Genomic DNA, 18,576 nt, shown 5'->3' on the forward strand with positions numbered 1-18,576 from the left:
CATTCTGGTAAATCTCCTCTGCACCCTCTCAAGTGCCTTCACATCCTTCCTAAAGTGTGGTGACCAGAACTGGATGCAATACTCCAGTTGTGGCCTAACCAGCGCTTTATAAAGGTTCAACACAACTTCTCTACTTTTGTACTCAATACCTCTAATTATGAAGCCCAAGATCCCATATGCTTTGCTAACCACCCACTCAATATGTCCCGCCACCTTCAGGGAGCTATGCACATTAACTCCCAGGTCCCTCTGTCCCTGCACACTCTTTAAAACTGTGCCATTAAGTGTATACTGCCTCTCCCTGTTCCTTCTGCCAAAATGCATCACCTCACACTTCTCTATATTAAATTCCATCTGCCACTTGTTTGCCCATTCTGCTAGCCTTTCTATGTCCTGTTGCAGTCGATTGGTATCCCCCTCACTGTTTGCCACACCCCCAAGTTTGGTGTCATCAGCAAATTTAGAAATTCTACTCTGTATTCCAATATCCAGGCCATTTATATTTCTCAAAAAAAGCAGTGGCCCCAGCACTGACCCTTGGGGAACACCACTGTCTACCATCCTCTAGTCTGAAAAGCAGCCATTTACCACAACTTGCTGTTTTCTGTCCTTAAGCCAATTCCTTATCCAAGCTACCACTGACCCACCTATTCCATGAGCCTCAATTTTGTTAACCAGCCTTCTATGTGGTACTTTGTCAAACGCCTTCCGAAAATCCATGTAGACAACATCCATTGCATTCACTTCATCAATCATCCCTGTTACATTCCTCAAAAAATGCAATTAGATTAGTCATACATAGAAACAAACATAGAAGATAGGAGCAGGAGTAGGCCATTCGGCCCCTCGAGCCTGCTCCGCCATTCAATGGGATCATGGCTGATCATCCAAATTCAGTACCCTGTCCCTACTTTCTCCCCATATCCCTTGATCCCCTTAGCCTTAAGAAATATATCAAACTCCTTCCTGAATATATTTAATGAATTGGCCTCAACTGTCTTCTGTGGTAGAGAATTCCACAGGTTCACCACTCTCTGGGTGAAGAAATTCCTCCTCATCTTAGTCCTAAATGGCTTACCCCTTATCCTTAGACTCTGACCCCTGGTTCTGGATTTCCCCGCCATCGGGAACAGCCTTCCTGCATCTAGTCTGTCTAGTCCTGTTAGAATTTTATAAGTTTCAATGAGATCCCCTCTCATTCTTCTGAACTCTAGCGAATATAAGCCTAATCGACCCAATCTCTCTTCATACGTCATTCCTGCCATCCCAGGTATCAGTCTGGTGAATCTTCGCTGCACTCCCTCCATGGCAAGAACATCCTTCCTCAGATAAGGCGACCAAAACTGCACACAATACTCAAGGTGTGGTCTCACCAAGGCCCTGTACAACTGCAGCAAGACATCCTTGCTCCTGTACTCGAATCCTCTCGCTGTGAAGGCCAGCATACCATTTGCCTTCTTAACCGCCTGCTGCACCTGCAAGCTTACCTTCAGCGACTGGTGCACAAGGACACCCAGGTCTCGTTGCACCTCCCCTTTTCCCAATCTATTGCTGTTCAGATAATAATCTGCCTTCCTGTTTTTGCCACCAAAGTGGATAACCTCGCATTTATCCACATTATAAGCATCTGCCCAATCACCCAACCTGTCCAAATCGTACTGGAATTTCTCTGCATCCTCCTCACAGCACACGCGCCCACCCAGCTTTGTGTCGTCTGCAAACTTGGAGATATTACATCTAGTTCCCTTGTCTAGATCATTAATATATATTGAGAATAACTGGGGTCCTAGCACCGATCCCTGCGGTACCCCACTAGTCACTGCCTTCCACTCGGAAAAAGACCCGTTTATTCCAACTCTTTGCTTCCTGTCTGCCAACTAGTTTTCTATCCAAGTCAGTACCTTTCCCCCAATCCCATGTGCTTTAACTTTGCATGCTAGTCTCTTATGCGGGACCTTATCGAAAACCTTCTGAAAGTCCAAACACACCACATCCACTGGTTCTCCCTTATCTATTCTACAAGTTACATCCTCAAAAATTCCAGTAGATTAGTCATGTCAGGCTTACCGGTCTATAATTCCCTGTTTTTTCTCTACCACCTTTTTTAAATAGTGGGGTTACATTAGCTGCCCTCCAATCCATGGGAACTGTTCCAGAGTCGATAGAATTTTGGAAGATGACCAGCAATGCATCTACTATTTCTAGGGCCACTTCCTTAAGTACCCTAGGATGTAGATTATCAGACCCTGGGGATTTATCGGCCTTCAATGCCGTCAATTTCCCTAACACCATTTCCTTACAAATACTGATTTCATTCAGTTCCTCCGTCATTAGACCCTATGTTCCTGACATCTCTGGGAGTTTATTTGTGTCCTCCTTTGTGAAGACAGAACCAAAGTATGTATTTAATTAAACTGCCATGTCTTTGTTCCCCATTATAAATTCCCCTGATCCTGACTGCAAGGGACCTACGCTTGACTTCACCAATATTTTTCTCTTCACATATCTATGAAAGCTTTTACAGTCAGTTTTTATGTTCCCTGAAAGCTTACTCTCATACTCTATTTCCCCCCTCTTAATTAATCCCTTTTATATGTCCTCTCCTTGGATCTTATGCTAACCCTAATTTCCCTTGTTAGCCAATGTTGAATCACCTTTTTTGTTTTATTTTTATGCCAAACAGGGATGAACAAATTCTGTAGTTCATCCATGCAATCTTTAAATGTTTGCCATTGCCTATTCACTGTCAACCCTTTAAGTAACATTCCCCAATCCATCCTAGCCAACTCGTGCCTCATACCATCGTAGTTTCCTTTATTTAAATTCAGTACCCAAGTCTGAATCAACTACTTCACTCTCCATCTCTAATTTCCCGTTGAATGCCATCCCCAACCTCAGCATTACTGTTTGGGGGTCTGTATACAACTCCCACTAACGTTTTTTGCCCCTTGGTATTTCTCAGCTCTACCCATACAGATTCCACATCATCAGAGCTAATATCCTTCCTTACTATTGTGTTACTCTTTAACCAGCAATGCTACCCCACCACCTTTTCTTTTTTGCCTGTGCTCCCTGAATATTGAATACCCCTGGATGTTGAATTCCCAGCCTTGGTCACCCTGGAGCCATGTCTCCGTAATCCCAATTATATCCGTTTACATCTATTTGCGCAGCTAATTCATCCACCTTATTATGAATGCTCCTCGCATTAAGACACAAAGTCTTCAGGCTTGTTTTTTTAACACTCTTAGACCTTTTAGAATTATTGTTTACTGCGGCCATGTTTGATTTACACCCTTGATTTCTTTGACTTCCACTTTTGCTTTTCTCCTTCCTGTCTTTTGCTTCTATCCTTGCTTCTCTTTCCTCTGTCTCCCTGCACAGATTCCCAACCCCCTGCCATTTTAGTTGAAACCCTCCCCAACAGCACTAACAAACACTCCCCCTAGGACATCGGTGCCGGTCCTGCCCAGGTGCAAACCGTCCAGTTTCTACTGGTCCCACCCCCCCCGGAACCAGTTCCAATGTCCCAGGAATATGAATCCCTCCCCCTTACACCATTCTTCTAGCCACGTATTCATCTCAAATATCCTTCTATTTCTACTCTGACTAGCATGTGGCACTGGTAGCAATCCTGAGATTACTACCTTTTGAGGTCCTATTTTTTAGTTTACCTCCTAACTCCCTATATTCAGCTTTTAGGACCTTATCGCGTTTTTACCTATATCGTTGGTACCTATATGCACCATGACAACTGGCTGTTCACCCTCCCCCTCCAGCATGCCCTGCAGCCGCTCCGAGACATCCTTGACCCTTGCACCAGGGAGGCAACATACCATCGTGAAGTCTCGTTTGCGGCCACAGAAACGCCTATCTATTCCCCTTACAATAGAATCCCCTATCACTATAGCTCTCCCGCTCTTTTTCCTCCCATCCCGTGCAGCAGAGCCACCCATGGAGCCAGGAAGTTGGCTACTGCTGCCTTCCCCCGATAAGCCATCCTCCCCAACAATATCCAAAGCGGTATATCTGTTTGAGAGGGGGATGGCCACAGGGGACCCCTGCACTACCTGCCTGCGCCTACTACTCTGCCTGGCGGTCACCCATTCCCTTCCTGCCTGTGCAGCCTTTACCTGCGGTGTGACCAACTGATTAAACGTGATATCCACGATGTCCTCAGCATCGCGAATGCTCCAGTATGTATCCATTCGCAGCTCCAGCGCCGCAATGCGGTCTGCCAGTAGTTGCAGCAGGATATACTTCCTGCATACATGGTCGTCAGGGACACAGGAAGTGTCCCTGATTTCCCACATAGTGCAGGAGGAGCATGCCACGATCTGCCTTTTACAAATCCGTGTTGGCTCTCCCTAATTAGCTTAAACCTCTCCAAGTGCCCATTAATTTTTTCCTTGATTATTGTTTCTAAAACTTTACCCACCACTGATGTTAAACTGACTGGCCTGTGGTTACTAGGATTACACCCTTTCTTGAACAGTGGTGTCACATTTGCCACATCAGATTGCCCCTTCTGTCTTTCAGAATTTTGGCTGTTTTCATTCTTACAGTAAGTGTGAGAATGTCGAAAAGGATAACTTTAACGGGTTGGGAGTGGACAGAAAAATCACATTGGGGCACTTACTGTCCCATCCCTCTTAATTCCCGCCTGCAGTTAGCTTAACTGGGCTGTATTAGGCGGCCAAGTTGCCTGCCGGAAGCCAGCAGGAGCATCATGAAAAAATGCAAATCGGGGTCCTATGATAGAACCCCGATGCGATTTTAACATGCAGAGACGGAGGTCTTGCCCAGCGCTGAGCCCACTGAGTGAAACCTAGCAACATTGGTTTCCAAACGGTTATTGTATTTAAAAGGGCACTGACCTGCAAGCACTCAATCATAGGTATCTGCTTGCTATTGCGTTATTTGAATTTCCACAGGAGTATTTGCCTTGAAGATTGCTTTTTTTCTACATTTATTCTGCTTTCATGCTCTCAATAAGCTCATGGTTCATGATGGGTGACATTCTTGCTACTTTGATTTGGTTGCATGAAGAGGAGCAACAACAGCAAAAGGCTGCTCGGTGCCAAGGAGCAGCAACTGGGCCTCTTGGGAGACAAGAGGTGAGGAGGGCTGCTTGAACAAGGCTTTATTTAGCCCATAGGGTGTACAGGCCCAGGGAGTTTCCTGCAATCTGTCTGAGGAACAGTGCTTGAAGAGGCGCCTCTTCTCCAGACTGCTGCAGCCTTCTGCAACAAGACTTACTGCTTGCTAGTCCGGTTGGCCATTTTGCCTGTGACAGTGAAAGTCACTACAGCTCTTAGCTTCTTTGCCTCAGGTTGTTTCCTGGATACTACAGGGAATACTTACCGAATCTCTCAGTCTGCTGTTCAGAAATGCGTCAAGCAAGTAAATAATGTCCTCTTTGCCAGGGCCAACAGCTACATAACCTTCCCAATGGACACCAGCAGTCAGTATGAAAAGGCTCTGGGATTTGCTCTAGTGGTTGGCTTCCATTGTTTGCAGGGAGTCATAGACTGCGTACATGCAGCCATCAAGACACCACATAAACCAGCCAGGAACATTTGTTAACAGGAAAGAATTTCACTCTATCAATGTGTTGCTGGTTAGTGATCACTACCACAGATTTCTTCATCCTGCACCAGTCAACTATCCCCCCCTAACTATTCCACCCATTTAGGAACAGGAGTATGGCTGTTAGTGGACAAGGACTACCCCTCCTTACAAGCCTTATGATAGCCTCCATAACCCCAGCATGCCCGAATTGATGAGGTACAACCAGAGCCATTGTGCCAACAGGTTGATCATCGAGCACATGATTGGACTCTTGAAGCAATAGTTTAGGTGCCTGGATAGGTCTGGAGGCTCGCTTCAGTACAACCAACAGAGAGTCTAACTCATTGTGGTAGTTTGCTGCATGTTGCACATGGAAGAGGAACAGCAGGAGGAACTCCGCATATCTAATTAGGAAGACTTGGGTGAAGGCGAGGAAGGAGCAGAAGAGGAAGGGCCACTACAACAGCTTGCAGCCAAAGATGAGTTAATTACGCAGCGCTTCGGTTGACCTGCTCATCCCCCACAAACCTCCCACAATTCCCTTCCTTATTTCTTCATTTGCCACTCCTTCAATCCTGCAATAAAGAACATTGAAACCATTGAATCAATTGTCATCTATATGACATCCTGACCAGCTATGAAACCACACTGCAGACAAAAGTTCCAAATGTGAAAGCTTTAATGTCTACAATAATAATAGTCTTTATATCATTAACCCCCCCCCCCCCCCCGCCCTCCCTAGTGTCAACCCCAACTGCCTTTCTTTAATTAAAAAAAAATCCTACTTCTCCTGCAAAGTGCCCACCCTGTGGCTTCAGCACAGCTAGCGGGAGGCCACTGTTGCTCAAGGTAGGCCCCTTGAGATGCTTTGGGATCTCGGGCTTGAGACTGCAGCTGCTGCTGGGGCAGTCTGGCCAGCTGGCTTTCCGACAACATGATGGGCATTGGTTGAGGGGTTAGCTAGGGAGCAGATGAGCTCACATCCTGAGGATGTTGCTACTGTGCGAGAACAGAATGCTGTTACTAGCAAGAAATAGGTGAATGTGTGATTGGAATGAGAAGGAGAGGTGGTACAGTAATCCCTTCTGATTGGTGAAGAAGGATATGACTGAGGTGAGGGAATACTCAGGGTGCTGGGGAAGGGGGGTGGGTGAGAAATTGGTGTTACCGAATGTATTGGAGGGAAATGAAGATATGAAGACTTTGCTGGTCAGGTCATTGAACCTTTCCTGTATTGAATCCAGGTCCTGAGGGGTGATTCCCATCGTGTTGACTACCTTGACCACTTCATCCAGGCCTGTTGAATGTTATGCTATGGCATCTCTTCAATAGGACCGCCATGGATGTATCAGAAAACCTGGGGGCTTGCTTCCTAAATTTGATTTTCAGCAATTGCAGAGACCAGCGTCAGCATTGTGAATGCAACCTCCCTTTAAGAGATGCATTCACGCTTTAAATAGTTCTTTGAAATAGGAAATAGAGAAAATGTTTAGTAGCTAGAGGCAATGGTATATCATTGCAAATATAGAGGGAATGTTTTCTCAATGAAGCACCAGGCTGTGATGTAGACTGAATGGGGGGATAATTAAGTGTTACGAGAAATGGAAGGTTATAGGGTCATGCACCCTGTGGTATTTTTCTCCCTACCTTTCCTTTTGCAACAGCTCTAGCACTCCCCCTGCCCAGGATAGCCGTGGCAGCCTTTTCAGCCACTGAAAGCACATGAAAGGATGGTATCCCTCCTCCTGTGAGGGTCCTCTCCCTCGAATTGTGTCCTAGAATGATGAAAGGGAGTCTGTTAGTGAGTGGCACGCTGAAGAGTTCAGAGCATCTGTGCCTGAGGGTAAACTAGTTTGTTTGGCACTATGGAGAAGCATCAGGTGTGTGCAAGAGTTTGAATTAATTGTTAATGACAGTGGCAGAGCTTGGAAGTGGCAGTAGGAGAAGGGCACTGAGGGTGTTGCAATGATTGGATGAGAGGAAACTGAAGCGGGGAAGTCGATTTGCATTGATGCTGTTACGGTGAAGTGGTGCAGGGCTGTGCTGACGATGACAACAGTACTATCAAAGGGAGTCTTGCCATAGCAGCCCGGGTCAGATCATTGAACTTTTTTCTGCACTGCGTCCAGGTCTGAGGAGCTAAACTGCAGGCATTGACATGCTCAGACCCCTCGGATCATGCTTTCCTGGCACTGTGGCAGGGCACCCTTCTCCCAGCTGCAGGATAGAAGACATTCCTGCTCCTCCTCCTTACCTCCTCCACTAAAGCCGCCAGGGCACTGTCTGATAAGGTGGGCGCTCGGTCAGTGGACATTTTGTGCCTTCCAGTACACAGAAATTGACTTCAGCTCAACTCCACAATGAGCACTGCACCTCACCTTTAAGAGGTGCAGGCTACCCAGAACTGATGGTAGGCTGATGCAAAATCCCCCCGCCCCCCCCCCCCCCCCGCCTCCATGGGGCGAACTGCCCAACTTCCAGTATGCTCATCAAAAGGGTTTGTGCATCGCACCTATGTCATTGGGCGAGTGATGCGATCGTCCCGCCCACTTCGAGCCTGTTTTGGCCGCGAGTTGAAATTTCCCCAATAATACCCCATAGGTTTATGTAAAGGGGTGCTATCTCTTCCAAATAACAAACTGCATGCAAGCACATAAAATTCCAGCTAACTCCATTTTTGAGGATTGTGTTGTGCTGTGTACTCACGTTGATTGAAAACTGTATTGAGACTCATTTTACTAATAGCGTCAAAGAGAGAAGATCTTCCATCTCCTCAATCTGGGCTAGATCTTGAAAAGAAGAATTCTAACCTGCTCCTCCACCTGGTGCCCCTGCAAAGGAACAAAGTATGCAATTATATGTACTAATTACAGGTCAGAAAGTTCGAATGGTTGAAGACCTTGAAGATGTTGAAGTCCTTGAAGGCGAATCAGCAACATTTAAGTGCAAGATATCACCGTCAGATTATAACAACGTTCAGTGGTTCCTGGATAAAACACCTCTCCACACCAATGATGTGAATGAAATTAAATCACTAGAGGATGGCTATCACACTTTAACAGTTAAAAAACTTTCAGTGAAAGATTCTGGTAATATAGCATTTGAAGCTGGAGATAAGAAAACCTCTGCTGCCCTGACAGTGAAAGGTAAAGTTTTATTTAAAAATATAACTTTTTTTTAAAACAGTGAAAGTTACCGGTAGATGTGAGAAATCCTGTCTTACAGCATATTCAGCAATCAGTAAATGATGGTCCATCATTCTTACAGCGACAGAGAAAGCGATTACAATTATATGCAATTACAGAGAAATTTGCAAGTAGCTTCTTCTCCCATAGAACGTAAGATTAAGGTTACGATAAGATTAAGGCACTGGTGTGGCCAAACTGTACAGTTCTGGTCAACAAGGATATCCAGGCATTGAAGCTAGAAAAGGGCAATTTAACTGATAACAACAACAACAACGTATATTTATATAGCGCATTTAACGTAGTAAAACATCCCAAAGCATCTGAGCTTGAGAAGTTAAACAACCAGGGATGGTTTACTTTGGAGAAGAGAAGGCACAGAGGACATATTACTCAAGTATTCAAGGTTCTTAAGGGAATAGATAAATTGAACCCTGATAATATGTTCAAGATTGCCATTAACTCTAGAACCAAGGAACGTGGGAACAGGCTTAGAAGAGGGAAGGTGCACAGACAGTTTAGATTTAACTACTGTACGCAGAACATGTGGAATGGGCTGCCCAGGGAGGCAGATTAGTGGGGGAAACTTTAATAGATAATTGGATAGACATTTAAGGAAGTGGGCAATTAAGGTATTAGTTTTGAGGACTAGTCAGATGAACTGCAGTGGTCTTATCCCACCCTGTCCTTGCCTATGTTTCTAAGACCATAAAAAATTTAGGAAAAGGGGAAACGATTGAGCTTAACAAGCCCATTCCTTTTTAATAGATCCATGGGGCAGCCCACTGGGTCCAGCACAAAATTGGGTGCCACGGAGGTGGGCCTGACCAAAATAATGTTTGATTGGAGGTGGGGGACACAGTGTGGCAGGAACCAAAGTTATTTTTGTGCACCACTGCTCCTCCTAACCCCATAAAAATAAATAAAAACATGCCGTTGTGCTCCTCTTTAGCTGGATCGCCAAATGCAACTGGGCAGCATATGCTTCACCCAGTTCTGTTTTAAAATGGCAGTCGAGGCCCTATGTATGTCATAAGACCCTAATTGCATAAGGGAACAGTAGCATAGTGGTTATGTTACTGGACGAGTAATCCTGGACTAATGATCTGGAGACGTGAGTTCAAATCCCACCATGGCAGCTGGGGAATTTAAATTCAATTAATTAAATAAAGCTGGAATAAAAAGCTAGTATCGGTAATGGTGACCATGAAACTATTGGATTGTCGTAAAAACCCATCTGGTTCACTAACGTCCTTTAGGGAAGGAAATCTGCTGTCCTTACCTGGTCTGGCCTATATGTGACACCAAACCCACAGCAATGTGGTTGACTCTTAACTGCCCTCTGAAAATGGCCTAGCATGAAATCTCATGGTTTCAGATCAAGCATGGGCAAGGAAACCTCCTACTGATTACCACCTACCGCCCTCCCTCAACTGAATCAGTACTCCTTCATGTTGAACACCACTTGGAAGAAGCACTTAGAGTAGTAAGGGCACAGAATGTACTCTGGGTGGAGGACTTCAATGTCCATCACCAAGAGTGGCTCGGTAGCACCACTACTGACCGAGCTGGCCGAGTTCTGAAGGACATAGCTGCCAGTCTGGGCCTGCGACAGGTGGTGAGAGAACCAATACGAGGCAAAAACCCTACTTGACTTCGTCCTCCCCAATCTACCCATTGCAGATGCATCTGCCCATGACAGCATTAGTAGCAGTGACCACCGCACAGTCATTGTGGAGACGAAGTCCCCTCTTCACACTGAGGACACCCTCTGTCGTGTTGTGTGGCACTACCACTGTGCTAAATGGGATCGATTCAGAACAGATCTAGCAGCTCAAAACTGGACATCCATGAGGCGCTGTGGGCAGCAGAATTGTATTCCACCACAATCTGTAACCTCGTGGCCCGGCATATCCCTCACTCTACCATTACCATCAAGCCAGGGGACCAACCCTGGTTCAATAAGGAGTGTAGAAGAGCATGCCAGGAGTCAGACCAGGTGTACCTAAAAATGAGGTGCCAACCTGGGGAAGCTGCAACACAGGACTACATGCATGCTAAAAAGCGGAAGCAGCATGCTATAGACAGAGCTAAGTGATCCCACAATCAACGGATCAGATCAAAGCTCCGCAGTCCTGCTACATCCAGTCGTGAATGGTGGTGGACCATTAAACAACTAACGGGTGGAGGAGGCTCTATGAATATCCCCCTCCTCAATGATGGTAGAACCCAGCACGTGAGTGCAAAAGACAAAGCTGAAGCGTTTGCAACCATCTTCAGCCAGAAGTGCTGAGTGGATGATCCATATCGGCCTCCTCCTGAGGTCCCCACCACCACAGAAGCCAGTCTTCAGCCAATTCGATTCACTCCACGTGATATCAAGAAACGGCTAAGCGCAATGGATACAGCAAAGGCTGTGGGCCCCGACAACATCCCGGCTCTCGTGCTGAAGATTTGTGCTCCAGAACTAGCCACGCCTCTAGCCAAGCTGTTCTGGTACAGCTATAACACTGGCATCTATCCGACCATGTGGAAAACTGCCCAGGTACCGCCATCAGTCTACTCTCAATCATCAGCAAAGTGATGGAAGGTGTCATCGACTGTGCTATCAAACAGCACTTACTCACCAATAACCTGCTCACTGATGCCTAGTTTGGGTTACGCTCGGACCACTCGGCTCCAGACCTCATTACAGCCTTAGTCCAAACATGAACAAAAGAGCTGAATTCCAGAGGTAAGGCGAGAGTGACTGCCCTTGACATCAAGGCAGCATTTGACCAAGTGTGGCATCAAGGAGCCCTAGTAAAACTGAAGTCAATTGGAATTGGGGGGAGGAATTGGGGGGGAAAACTCTCCTGGTTGGAGTCATACCTAGCACACAGGAAGATGGTTGGAGGTCAATCATCACAGCCCCAGGACATCGCTGCAGGAGTTCCTCGGGGTAGTGTCATAGGCCCAACCATCTTCAGCTGCTTCATCAATGACCTTCCCTCCATCATAAGGTCAAAAGTGGGGATGTTCGCTGATGGCTGCTCAGTGTTCAGTGCCATTCGCTACTCCTCAGATAATGCTGCATGCGGGCATGGACTGCTTCAAGACCTGGACGACATTCAGGCTTGGGCTGATAAGTGGCTGGTAACATTCGCGCCACACAAGTGCCAGGCAATAACTATCTCCAACAAGCGAGCGTCTAACCACCGCCCCTTGACATTCAATGGCATTACTATCGCCGAATTCCCCACCATCAATATCATGGGGGTCACCATTAACCAGAAACTTAACTGGGCCAGCCACATAAATACTGCGGCAACCTAGAAGGACAAGGGCAGCAGGCGCATGGGAACACCACCACCTCCAAGTTCCCCTCCAAGTCACACACCATCCTGACTTGGAAGTATATCGCCATTCCTTCTTCGTCGCTGGGTCAAAACCCTGGAACTCCCTCCCTAACAGCACTGTGGGAGTACCTTCACCACATGGACTGCAGCGGTTCAAGAAGGCGGCTCACCACCACCTTCTCAAGGGCAACTAAGGATGGGCAATAAATGCCGGCCTTGCCAGCGATGCCCACATCTCATGAACGAATTTTTTTTAAAAGGGCTTATCGTCCGAAACAAGTGGGCTTCCGTCACCTAACGGTATACCCTCTTGAAGTTGATGGCGGCCAGAGCGCTTGCGTAGGCCATTTTCAAGCTGCTTCAGCCCCTTTTTATGCCAGGTATGTAGTGTCCGTGTGTAGATAAAGACACTGAAGACAGGAGTTGGTTCATAGGTATTTACTAAGCAAGTCTGGGGGGGGGTTTCTAAAGGATATACACAATACACAGGCTTATATAGCCCAAGTGGCAATTACCGGCATTACGCACACCTGTGGCTCTTAAAGGCACATACACCATAATTGCTCCCATTCTAGCTAACGAGTACATCATATTTTAAGTAATTATTAATTACATGTTATATGCAAAATAATATACATTGCTGTATTAATTAATTATAAGTTAGTCTCTCAGGAGGCTTCCTGACTCGGTCCGGATAACGCCTCGGGGGTGTAGTAGTTTCTGGTGGTGTAGTAGGTTCTTCTGGCAAGGCTGATTCGGCTTGAAGGCCAGTGTCGGGTTCATCGGGCTCCAGTATCACCGGATTGGAGGTAGATATGGGTATCTCTACTTCATCGTTAGATGTATAGAGTGGTGGTGTAGGTTGTCCCTTTTCGGATGACTTGATGATTTGGTCAGCATGGCGCCTTATTATGCTGTCTCCGATGTCCACGGTATACATCAGTGGTCCTAATCGTGTGCAGATAGTTCCAGGCTGCCATTTCTCGGTACGGTAGTCCCGGGCCAAAACCGGTTGGCCTATCTGGAAGGCCCTAGTTGGCCTTTCGTTCATGCCCTGAAACTGCCGGTTCTCCACGTCTCTTCGGATGTTGGGCTTGACCAAACCCAGCCGGCATCTTAGGTTTCTATTGTAGAACATCATGGCGGGAGTTTGGTTAGTAACCATATGCGTTGCATTCCTATATGCAAATAAGAAGTTATCCACCTTGTGCTGAAGTTTTATGTCTTCATTACCCATGGCCTTGATGGCCTTCTTGAAGGTCTGGACAAACCTTTCAGCCAATCCATTGGTGGCGGGATGGTATGGGGCGGACGTGTAGTGCTTTACCCCATTGTTCTTTAAGAACTTTCTGAATTCTTCGGACACAAATTGCGGTCCATTATCAGAACATATCTGCTCCGGCAGCCCATTCCTGGCAAATATAGTCCTTAATACTGTGATGGTTTTTTCCGTGGTGGTGGAGGACATCTTTATTACCTCCGGCCACTTGGAGTGTGCATCAACTGCGATTAAGAACATTGAGTCCATAAATGGACCAGCAAAGTCAATGTGCACCCTTTGCCAGGGAGATGAGGGCCACTCCCATGGATGTAGAGGGGCCTGTGGCAGAGCATTTTGGACCTTCTGGCATCCTAGGCAGCTCTTGGTCATGTCTTCGATGTCTCCATCGATACCTGGCCACCATACAAACGCCCTAACTAGGTTCTTCATTTTCACTCCACCCAGATGCCCCTCGTGAAGCTCCTTTAGCACTTTATCCTGGAGTTTGGGTGGAATCACCACTCTGGATCCACACATCAAGGTTCCTCGGCACACTGACAGCTGTTCTCTTCTTTGCGAGAATGCTGGCAACAGTGGTTCGCCATGTGCTGGCCATCCCTTCACTGTTAAATCGTAGACCCGTGAGAGAGTAGGGTCATTTCTTGTCTCCCTTTCAATGGCAGAATTTGTCACCGGTAGACATTCCACTATGGTAGAGTGGAATATCTCTACTGGGTCTACTGTAGGTGCCTCTTCTATCGTTGGCAACGGTAGGCGTGATAAACCGTCAGCATTCCCATGCTGTTTTGACCCTTTGTATTCAAAGTTGTATTGGTGTGCCCCTAGAAAAAGGGACCACCTCTGTAGTCTTTGTGCCGTCATAATGGGGTCACCTTTTTTAGGGCTGAATATGGAGATGAGGGGTTGATGGTCAGTCAGCAAGGTAAATTTTTGTCCGTGTAGGTAATGGTTGAATTTCTTCACTCCCCATACCAGGCTGAGTGCTTCCCTGTCTATCTGGGCATAGTTACGCTCAGCTGAGTTCAATGAGCGTGACGCAAAAGCTATCAGCCGTTCCGAGCCATCAGGGAATCTATGGGACAATACCGCTCCTATGCCGTAAGGGGATGCATCGCACGCCAGTCTGATTGGTAGTGATGGGTTGTAATGAGCCAAAATTTTCTCGGATGTGATTAAGTCTTTACATTTATGGAAGGCACGTTTACAGTCTTCGTTCCATTTCCAAATCACTCCTGTCTGTAGAAGATCATTAAGAGGGTGTAGAATAGTTGATAAGTTCGGTAAAAATTTATGATAGTAATTTATTAATCCCAGGAATGACCTCAATTGTGAAACATTTTCAGGTGCTGGGGCTTTTATAACTGCTTCAATTTTTTCAGGTGACTTATGCAACCCTTCCTTATTAATTATGTGGCCACAATATGATATCTGATTTTGGAAAAATTCGCACTTGGGGCGATGTGCTCGTAGGCCCCGTTCTTTCAGCCTAGTGAGCACCTGCTCCAAATTGGCAAGGTGCTCGTTGTCGTTTTCTCCTGTTATAAGGATGTCGTCTAGGTAGCATTGAGTCCCCGGAATCCCTTGCAGGACTTGCTCCATAGCTCTTTGCCAGATAGCTGGAGCTGACGCTATTCCAAAAACCAGTCGATTATACTGGTACAGGCCTTTGTGTGTGTTTATTGTGAGATACTTTTTAGAGGTCTCCTCAACCTCCATCTGTAGATATGCCTGTGCCAAGTCAATTTTTGTGAAACGTTTCCCTCCGGACAGTGAGGCGAAAATATCTTCTATCCTCGGAAGAGGATACTGTACCGTGTGAAGGACCGGGTTTACAGTCACCTTAAATTCCCCACAGATGCGAATTTTTTTCTGTTCCTCAGAGTTATTTTTCAATGTTTTTTTCATGACTGGAACGATGGGTGTTGCCCATTCGCTCCAATCTATTTTGGATAATACGCCTGCCTTTTCCAAATTCTTCAGCTTTGCCTCGACTGCCGGACGTATTGCGTATGGCACCGGTCTTGCCTTAAAAATTTTTGGAATTGCTGTATCTTCCACTTTTATTGAGGCGGCGATGCCTTTCAAGGTTCCTAGTTTCTCTTGAAACACTTCTTTGACGTTGGCCAAGATGTCTTTTAATCGTTCAGGTATGATGTCATCATTGTTTTTTTCCTTACTGGTTACCGTCAGTGCCTGAATGGAGTGCCAGTCTAAACGTATGTTCCTTATCCATTCACGTCCCAACAACGGTGGACCACCATCTTGTAGAATGTATAAATACAACTTTTGTATTTCTTTGCCGTTGTATACCACAGGCACCCTTATTTTTCCTTTGGGGTAGACTTTCTGCCCCGTATATGTTTTTAAGATAATGGATGTGTCTTTTAGAGGTACATGCGAAAATAGCCTCTCGTAATCGTGTCGATTTATTACGGTTAGAGCTGATCCTGTATCTAGCTCCATTTTAACTGGGGACCCTGCTATTGTGAGGGTAACCCAAATGGTTTGGTTATCCTCTTTGGCAAGTACATTATGTAATTTGAGACAGCTTAGTCTCTTGTTTCCGGAGTCGCTATCGCTATTCTGGTCTTCGGAGCTATTGTCCGTCATCATTTGTACCTTCCTGTACTTTTCTTTATTGATTTTTTGTTTTCTGTCAGTGGTTTTATTTTGTCCAGATTGGCATACCCGTGCAATGTGTCCAATCTTACCACATTGCCTGCATGCTTTGCCCTTGAACCAGCAGTCCCTCTGGTTATGGGTGGATCTGCCGCAGCGATAACATCTTCCGAACTCCTGTGTCATTTTATGGGTGCCGAAGTCCTGTGTCTCTTGTTGTATCTCTGCAGCTCCTTTTGCTGCTGCTTCGTATGATACAGCCATACTGAAAGCTTTGTCCAATGTTAAATCTTTTTCAGAAAGCAGTCTTTTTTGTGTTCCTTCACTTAAGAGACCGCAAACAAATTTGTCTCGAAGATAATCCGATAGTCCTGCTCCGAATTGGCAGTACTTTGATAGCTTTCTTAATTCGGTTAGGTAATCAGCGTTACTTTCATTCTTGTGTTGATTTCTCTTGAAGAACTTGAATCGTTCCGCTATCAGCAGCGGTGTTGGGTTTAAATGCTCCTGCAGGGTATCAACAATTTCTTTAAAAGTCTTGTCCTTTGGTTTGGCTGGAGTGATTAAATTTCGTAACAGCCCGTATGTCTTCGCGCCCATTAAGTTCAGAAGTACTGAAGCTTTTTTTTCATCTGTTATTCCATTTGCAGTGCAATAAACCTCTACTCTTTCCACGTATGTGGTCCAATCTTCTATTTCGCCATCAAAAGCCTCAATATTACCAGATTTAGGCATTTCAGAAAAGATATGGCGCTTCCCCCGCTTTTTAAAAAAATTTTTCTCTCTGTAGCAACGATATGGCGCTTTCCCGCCGCTGCTACCGATAACAACGCTGTTTTACTGTGGTTTCCGTTTATTCACTGTTGAAGACTCGTTTCCGACAGAGGTCTAAACGCTGACCTGCTTGCCGCGCCGGCCGTCTCTCGAGTGCACCCTCCCAGTCCGTTATTGCTTGCCTCCGATTTCGCTGCCTGTCTCAGCTGTAGAGCCCGCCGCTGGAGCTCCAGCCTGACGCCCAGGAAGGATTAGCGCAGTACCTGTCACCAGCTTGGCCAGCTGGTGAAACCACAGTTTCTCTTACTTCCTTGAGTCTTCTGGACGCTGGAGGAATCGATGTCCTTGAGGTGCTGCCGAATTGCAGGTAAGTCCGTTTCCACTTCGTCGCCACTGTAGTGTCCGTGTGTAGATAAAGACACTGAAGACAGGAGTTGGTTCATAGGTATTTACTAAGCAAGTCTGGGGGGGGGGTTTCTAAAGGATATACACAATACACAGGCTTATATAGCCCAAGTGGCAATTACCGGCATTACGCACACCTGTGGCTCTTAAAGGCACATACACCATAATTGCTCTTAAAGGCACATACACCACAAGGTGGCACAAATTAAAATGCAACCCTTGATTTTGCCCATTCATAGTCAGTGGGTAGAAAATATAGTCCCTAAATCCTGAACCTAGTAGTATTGGTTCTCAGTATTTGCTTATGTCTCCTATTTTTGTTACCATTTGCAAATTTGTATATTTTACTTATAATATCCTCATCTAATTCATTCATAGATACAGTATTACAAATAGCAAGGTCCCAAGAATGAGACTTAGGGTACCCTTTTTCCAACCTAAACCACTTTAGTTTGTGGCTACTCTGTTTCTTGTTTTTAAGTGAGTTATTTATCCAGTGTCATACTTATCTCCGGTTCTGTTTACTTTTTGCTGCAGAATGGTCACTGGAGGGAATAACCTCAAGGATCTGCTATTAGAGCCAATGAATAAACTTCCATAATTTCTAGGTTGTTTATAATTGATGTCATTTGTCCATTCTTTCCTGCAGAAACTGCACTTGCAATGTAAAGCGGTGTCTTCACTACGATCTTGTGTACATCATATATATGAACTTAGGACAAAGCAATTCTTTAAAACGCAAAGGCCATTTCCACTCCCTTGATTGTAGAAATATTTAGCCTATTAAAGTTGACTTAGTCAAGTACGATTATTTTCCTTGTTTATCAAATGCATTCTTCAGAAGGACAACATATTGGTTACCTTTTTGAACGGCTCACATGCTTCATGGGTGAACCAAAAATAGTACCTAATTCCAGCTGGTTGAAGGGAAGCTGTTGGAGACATTATAAAGCTAACCTATATTCATATTGTTTTAGAAAAACCACCTGTCATAACAAAAGAGTTGGCAGCTTCTGCTACTGTTATTGAAGGAGAGGATATCATCTTATTCTGTGAAACGTCCAAACCGGACTGTCCAGTTAAATGGTTTAAGGATGAAAAGCTTTTGAAAAATACATCCAAGCACAGAATCAGTCGTCCTGGGAATGAAGCCAGACTGATTGTTTGTAAAAGTGTTGAGGAGGACGCTGGAACATATGAATGCCACACTGTGGCGTCATGTACTAAAGTCATTGTCAAAGTGAATGGTAAGGAAGAAAGGTTTGCTCATAAGCTGTGTTTACCCTGCCAATAATTATGATCACAGTAACTGTACAATTTACTAATTATCCAAGGTTAGACAACATTAATATTATGTTTCTCATTGATTTGTAATATAGGTAATGCATCAAACTCTAGCCTT

At 45.5% G+C, this 18,576-nt stretch overlaps 1 protein-coding gene across 3 annotated transcripts in view; it reads left to right on the plus strand.

Moving 5' to 3' along the window:
* obscnb (obscurin, cytoskeletal calmodulin and titin-interacting RhoGEF b) overlaps positions 1-18,576 on the plus strand; it is a 656,492-nt gene that overhangs the window by 153,019 nt on the left and 484,897 nt on the right. For 2 of the 3 annotated variants that reach the window (XM_085987451.1, XM_085987452.1), the window contains exon 30: positions 18,152-18,421. In XM_085987451.1, the coding sequence (XP_085843577.1) occupies positions 18,152-18,421 (270 nt within the window). Of the gene's footprint in view, positions 1-8,444; positions 8,718-18,151; positions 18,422-18,576 lie in introns of all 3 variants that reach the window. The other variant, XM_085987453.1, reaches the window with a different exon arrangement.

This window comes from Somniosus microcephalus, chromosome 5 (assembly GCF_052327205.1).
Source record: "Somniosus microcephalus isolate GS21.2 chromosome 5, FLI_Smic_1.0, whole genome shotgun sequence".
NCBI lineage: Eukaryota > Metazoa > Chordata > Chondrichthyes > Squaliformes > Somniosidae > Somniosus > Somniosus microcephalus.